Source organism: Leishmania mexicana, chromosome 10 (assembly GCF_000234665.1).
Source record: "Leishmania mexicana MHOM/GT/2001/U1103 complete genome, chromosome 10".
NCBI classification, from domain to species: Eukaryota; Euglenozoa; class Kinetoplastea; order Trypanosomatida; family Trypanosomatidae; genus Leishmania; species Leishmania mexicana.
Window position 1 is genome coordinate 201,576 of NC_018314.1, and position 6,696 is coordinate 208,271.

At 58.9% G+C, this 6,696-nt stretch overlaps 1 protein-coding gene across 1 annotated transcript; it reads left to right on the plus strand.

Moving 5' to 3' along the window:
- Positions 1–1,022: 1,022 nt before the first annotated feature.
- LMXM_10_0490 (putative map kinase 3) lies at positions 1,023–2,189 on the plus strand (the record flags this gene model as incomplete). The annotated part of the gene is made up of 1 exon (XM_003872838.1): positions 1,023–2,189. The coding sequence occupies one exon, from the start codon at positions 1,023–1,025 to the stop codon at positions 2,187–2,189; it is 1,167 nt and encodes a 388-aa protein (XP_003872887.1).
- Positions 2,190–6,696: the final 4,507 nt, after the last annotated feature.

Sequence of the window (6,696 nt, forward strand, 5' to 3'; positions counted from 1 at the left end):
CCCCTCTCTCCCCCTCTCTCCCCCTCTCTCCCCTTCCCCTCCCTCTCTTCGAGTTGTTGTTCTTGCGGTTGTTGCGCTTTTTTCACTCTCCTAACGGGCTCATCCTCGCCGTTGCTGTGTGTGTGCGTGTGCGTCTGTGTCTATGCCGGCGTCCGGATAGTCAAGGCAACGTACGTTGCACGTCTGGCCCTCGTCGCTCCTCTGCTGGTGGTGGTGGTCTGCCCATTGTACTGCCGTATCCTCTTCTCGGCTGTGCGCGTGTGAACGCTGCTCCGTTTATTTTCGCCGTGTCCTCTCCGTGTGTGTGTGTATATATATATATATATACAGCAGCGGCCACCCATACCCGGCGCACTCTTTTTTTTTTCTTCGCTCGCTCGCTTGGGCTCTCTCGTTGGCGTGTCTTCCACGTGGCGAGGCGGCGGTTGGGACGGTGCCGAAGCGAGTGAAAAGAGGCCCCAATTTTTTTTTGTTGTTTGCGTTGGCTCAGAGCGCCAAAGAGAGCAGCGTACGCGCCGCTCCTCATCCGCCCTCTGTCTGTGTCTGTGTGTGTGTGTGTGTGTGTGCTGCCTGCCTGCCTGCCTCCCACCCACCCCTCTACCCTTCTCTTCTGTTGTTTGAACTACGCGTACATCCCGTTCTTCTTTCGGAGGAGGGGGGGTTGTCGAACCTCTATCTGGCTAGTCAGCTATCCATCTCTCTGTCCCTCTCTTGACCGTGACTACCACCGCCGTCGCTGGCCTTGTATCTTCTCGGTCTCTTCTTGTCTCTCCTCCTCCTCCCCTACCTTCCCCTCCCTTTGTTTGGATCACATCCACGAGCGCTCATATCACCGGCCCCACCGGGCCCACCTGCCACAGGCTTCCCTCCCCCCTCTCCCCCCTCCCCCTCTCTCACTTTCACTTTCACTACCGCCCTCGCCCATCTTCTCAGTCTCTTTTTTTATTTCCTGTTACCCGCAGTAGCCACACCAGCCAGTTGTGCAGCGGTGCGCAGGCACGATAGCACACAGAGTAGCCAAAATGCACAAGAGCAACCAGGAGCTGAGCGTGCCCAAGGTTGTGGGGGACTTCAAGGTGTACAACGTAAGCGGCTCCCCATTCGAGGTTCCGTCCAAGTACACGCTGCTCAAGATCCTTGGCATGGGTGCCTACGGTATCGCGTGCAGCTGCTTGGATGGCGACACTGGCGAGAAGGTGTCCATCAAGAAGTGTCGCGACGTGTTCCGCGATGTCGAGGATGGCAAGCGAGTGCTGCGCGAGATCGACATGATGCGCTTCTTCCACCACGAAAACCTGCTCAATGTGGTGAACATTTTGCCTCCGCTGAAGTGCGAATACCACAGCTTCGAAGACGTGTACGTCGTCACTCCGCTCATGGACGTAGACATGAATGTCGTACTGCGCTCTCGACAGGTGCTGGAGGAGTCGCACATGCAGTACTTTGTCTACCAGATTCTGCGGGGCCTCAAGTACCTGCACAGCGCGAACGTCGCCCACCGAGACTTGAAGCCAGCCAACCTTGTCACAAACATCTCTTGTGAGCTCAAGATTATAGACTTCGGGCTGAGCCGCAGCGTCGATGTGCCGTACTCGGAGCTTACGGATTACGTCATCACGCGCTGGTACCGCCCGCCGGAGCTGCTTCTGGAGAACACGAACTATTCCACCGCAGTCGACATATGGTCTGTTGGCTGCATCTTTGCTGAGATGTACAACCGTAAGCCCGTTTTCCCAGGTCGAAATACGATGGACCAGCTGCGCATGATCGCGCAGCACATTGGCAAGCCGCCGGCCAGCATCGTCGAGCACCGCGAGGCGCTGGAGAAGCTGAATGAGCTGCCGGGCGGGTCGCTCAACATTCCTAAACTCGTCCCCGGGCTGGCTGGCAACACGGAGGGCATAGACTTTCTCTCCAAGATGTGGACGCTAGACCCGAGCAAGCGTCCGACCGCGGCTGACATGCTCGCGCACCCATACCTGGCCCACCTGCACGACGAGGAAGATGAGCCGGCCTGCCCCTGCCCCTTCCTGTGGGCACATGAGAGCACCCCGATGGGCGTCTCGGAGCTTCGTCGCGCCTTCTGGGCCGACATTGTCGACTACAACCCGTCTCTGGAGCACGCCACGCCTCCAGCGACAACGGCTGGTGGCAGCAGCTCAAAGAACGGTAGCGGTCACCATCACTAGCGCGCATCTTCTCTTCTCCAGGCGCCGTCGTGTTGTGTTTCGACTGTGTGTGCCATCCCGCTCACGCAGGCGGCACACGCGGGTCATGAGTGGGAAAGAGATGTGTGGAGGTGAGGAAATAGCGAACGGTGGAAGCGGGAATGCGTGGCTGGCGAGGGCGAGACAGCGGGAGGAGAGGCCATGACGGGTGCACAGCCGCGTCAAATCTCATTTTCCGTCTTCCACGCGTGTCAGCGCGTGGGTGTGCGAGTACCATGGAGGTGGAGCGCGCTCCGCGCACCAGCATGGACACATGCACCTTCACGCACCAACAGACGCTCAGTCGCGACGCCTACAGAGCGGGGCCGCACGTGCGTACGGAAATATTTAGATGGAGCGCGCGCCTGGATGGCGCTACTCTCTCCCCCCTCCCCTCCCCTTCCCCCACCACCACCACCACCACCACACCCCTCGATTTGCCTTTCTCTTCTCTACCTTATCCGATGCGGTCGTTCTTCTTTTCCCCTGTCGGAGCGTATCTGCATGTGTGGTGGCGGGCACGAGGAGCACGTTATCGTCCTTCTACACACCCGTCCACACCGACGCACACACGCGCACGCACGCGTATACCAGTGTGTGTTAGGGGAGGGGAGAAGAGGGGAGGGGAGGGGATATCTGTACAAGTGTCCTCCCCCTCTCTTCCTCTCCGTCTGTCTTTCTCTCTCCCTGTGTGTGTGTATGTGTGTGTGTTTGCGTTTATTATTACCACTGCGCAGCCTTGTGTAAGCGTGTTGGTGGTGCGGCTCTGCCCTCCCCTCCCCTCCCCTCCCCTTCTTCTTCCATCCACTCCCTGGTAGGGCGCCGTCCCTCTTCGAGTGTGTTTCTTCGTGCGTGTGTTTTCCGTCTTCTCATCACGTACGCACGCGCACATCATTTTGTTTGGTTGGTTGTCCGTTGTTGTTTTCTTCTCTCTCTCCCCTCCCCCATCGACTTTCTTGGTTTGCGTGCTTGCCTCACGCTGCCGTGCGGTGTGGTGGTGGTGGTCTGGTGGTCGTCGCCGTCGTCAGCGACCGCTGCCAAACTGGTCCCGCGGGAGGCGGAAGCGGGGATGACCGGCGATGAACCATGCCGGCGGTACTCTCCGTGGTGGACGTTGTTGTTTGTCCCTTTTTTGACTTATTTTGTTTTTTTAGATCGGTTCCTACGGCATGTTGCTGGCTCTCTTTTTGCCCCCTCCTCCCCTCCCCTCCCCTCCTCTTTACTTGGTGGTCCCTTCACATTTGGTTGCCCGTGTCCTTCATGTACATAACCGCACCCCTCCCCCCTCCCTCCTTCCCTCCTCCCCCTTCGTGGAACGGGACGCCTCTTCGTTCTTCTTCCTTGTGTGGACTTCAGTCCTGGTCCTGGTGCTGGTGCTGGTGCTGGTGCTGGTGGTGTGCCAGTCATCACCATCCGCTTCCTTTTCCTTATCTCTGTTCTTTTGCTTGGGGCCGCTCTGCCGTTCCTGCAATCGGAACGGCAGAGCGTCACTGCCCCCCCCTCCCCCTCCCCCTCTGCGCGTGTCTGTGCCTGTCCGTCTCTCGTGACTTGTTTGCTGTTTGTTTTGTTGCTTGTCCCACCGTCCTCGGAAGCCTTGCGGCCGGAATGCAAGAGGGAGGGCGGGTCGACAAACAACGTGGTGGTGAGGAGGCGGGGTGAGTGAGTGAGTGAGTGAGTGAGTGAGTGAGTGAGGGGGGGGCGCCTTCTCCGCCATGCGGAGGGCAATGCTTTCACCAGGCACTACTCTTCGCTTCAGACCTCGAGGAGCCGAGTTGTTGCAAGCTTTTCGCTTTTCCTCCACCCATCCACCCCACCTTGGGTGACGGAAAAGGGGGGATGCGTAGGTCTGCCTGTTCGTGTGTAGTGCTACCCCGATGAGGACTGCCCAAGGGCAAGATTTTTCACTGATAGCTGGTGCCAGCGCCAGGAGGCATCGAGAGCGCGAGTGGAGGGAGACCAGATCGGTGTACTCTTCCTCGGAAATAGGGAACTCGCCAGTCAAGAAACGCTGGGGACGTGGATCGGAACGCATTAAACTGTATGTTCGGCTATCCTTCCCCCTTTTCATCTTGTCTCTCGCGGTCCGACTGACGTGAGTGTGTGTGTGATACATAACGCGTCGCGCCATCAGACGCAAGCCTCACTGTCCTGTTGTTTTTATTTTCTGGTTCTCGTCCTCCGCCGCCGGTGTGCGGCGACGATGTTACACACACACGCACACACACACACACATATATATATATATATAGGATTGTTTTATTTGGGAAAAGGGGGGATGTCCGTCGAAGAGTAACGTCGCCAGAGCTGCGCAGGCGTGTATGCCATACCTACCTAAGCACCCCCCCCCTCCCCTCTCCTCCCCCTCTCCCTCACTCTAGCCCGACCCACCACGACGCCATAGAAATCTACCGTGTGGTAGGCGATCGAGTCGCGCAGTAGCGTCAGCGGACCCAACATTAACGGATGGGGGACATGCAAGCACTAGGCACAGACGTGCACGTCGGCGAACATGCTCACGGGACATCTCACGGGGAAACGAGAGGGGGTGGGGAGAGGGGCGTCCCAAACCGCCCACTGCCGTCATGGTTGACGGCAGCCGCACATTATAAAGTGAATGGAGAAGAGAAGAGAGGGACGGATGGGATATGCAGGTGCGACACCTTCGCCAGCACGCGCACACTCGCATTGCAAGCAGTTGCGGCGCATGTGTCGTGAGCCCTGGGAATGACGGGAAGCCCTGTTGTGTCGAATCCCCGGCTTTTTATTTTTCTTTCCTTTTCTTCTCTCTTGTGCGTGCAAGCCCCTTGACGACGACGAGAGGGGGGAGGCGCACATACACACACGCCGCAATGCGCGGCATCCCAGGGTCCAGTGGACCACGCTCTGTTTGGGCTGGAAGCCAAGCACCCCCTTCCCCACCCCCCTTCTCCCCCTCCATCCCTTGCCAATGCCGAACCGCTTTTGCTGGTGACGTGGTCACGTGCCTACGACGTGGGGAGGCCAGAGCGATGCATCGCGACTGCCATGTCGGCGCTCATGTCGTGGACATGGTTGCGCCGGTGCGACCTGCGACAGCGAGCACCTTTGCACCATCCCTATGACAGGCGAAATGCCAGCGCAATTCGAACGCATCCCACCCGGCCATCACTGCCTGCTGGCAGGGGGCCTGAGCGTCACCCTGATGGGGTGCGCGAGGTGGTGGCCGGCACAGTGGGAGCGGCGGTGAGGCGGACACCTGCGACGCGTGGAGCCAGGTAGAGCCTGAGCCAGCGGCCGTGCTCAGGTAGCCGAGTCGGCGCACTGCTGTAGCGCGTGTGTGTCTACCGATGCCTCGCGCCACGCGATGAGGTCTGTGGCGGGGCCCGGTCGAGGAGGTGGGTGGGTTGGGTGCCGCGTGGCGGCTTGGCCCCATGCTGTATACCGCAGAGGATGTGGACACATCAGTTGGAAGAAAAAGTCTGTACACGTGGAAGAAGAGAGTGTTGCACTTCGGCATGCATATACAAGCGTAGGTGCGTCGCAGGACACCCCGCAGCTCCTGCCTCGGCACCACTCTGGTGCCCTCCTCTTCCTCTCTGTGATACGCCATCATGCCTCGCCCTGCTGCGGGGTGCAGGGTAAAAGTCATCAGAAAGCAAGATAGCCTTCGCTATGGACGAGCGAGGCGGCGCACATGCATGGGTGCTTGTTGTGTACCCTTCACTGGGGAGCTGCGTACAGCGGGCTACGCTGTACAAGAATGCCGCATCCGTTCCTCCACGCCATCCAACACGCTGTCTCCCTCTTCCCTTCCGCTGACTTTTCTCTCCCTCTCTGTCGGCACTGTGTCACACACACACACACACACACCACACCAACAGGCATGATTCCACCCACTGCGCTGGGATACTTGTCATCCCACCCACTCACCCACCCACCCACCCCCCTCTCCCCCTCCCCCATCATCTAAACCCCCACCCCACTTGACACCCTCGCCCCCGCGAAGCTAATCAGAGACGACCTTGCTCGTGCAACGGGCTCGTCGGCCACAACGCACGTCCCGCACGCATGGGGGCTTCGTTGGGGAAGTTTTTTGTTGTTGTTTTCTGAGCTTGAAAGCAGAACACCGCACTGCGCTGCGTATACACGTTGAGTCCTGCGGGTCCAGAAACGGCACAGCGAGGCGATACAGTGGGCGACTCCCGGAGCGTGGGTTGAGCCACCCACCTTTTGTACAGCTTATTTTTTTTGTTGTTGCTGTTCGTTTGTTGTTCGTTGTCGTCGTCGTCGCGTCTTCCACTGTGCGTGCGTGGGGAGAGGGTGGTGTCGGCGTATCTGCGCGCTCTCGGGGATCATCGCGAGCATTCGCCTCCTCTACGCGCACACCCGTGTCCCTTCCCATCGCCCACGCCAAACCGTGCACGCACGCTTTCCTAATTTCTTTGGTATTCGTTTTCAAGGCGTCCTCGGTACCTCGGAGCATTCCGAGTACTTCCATAGACGCCATCCT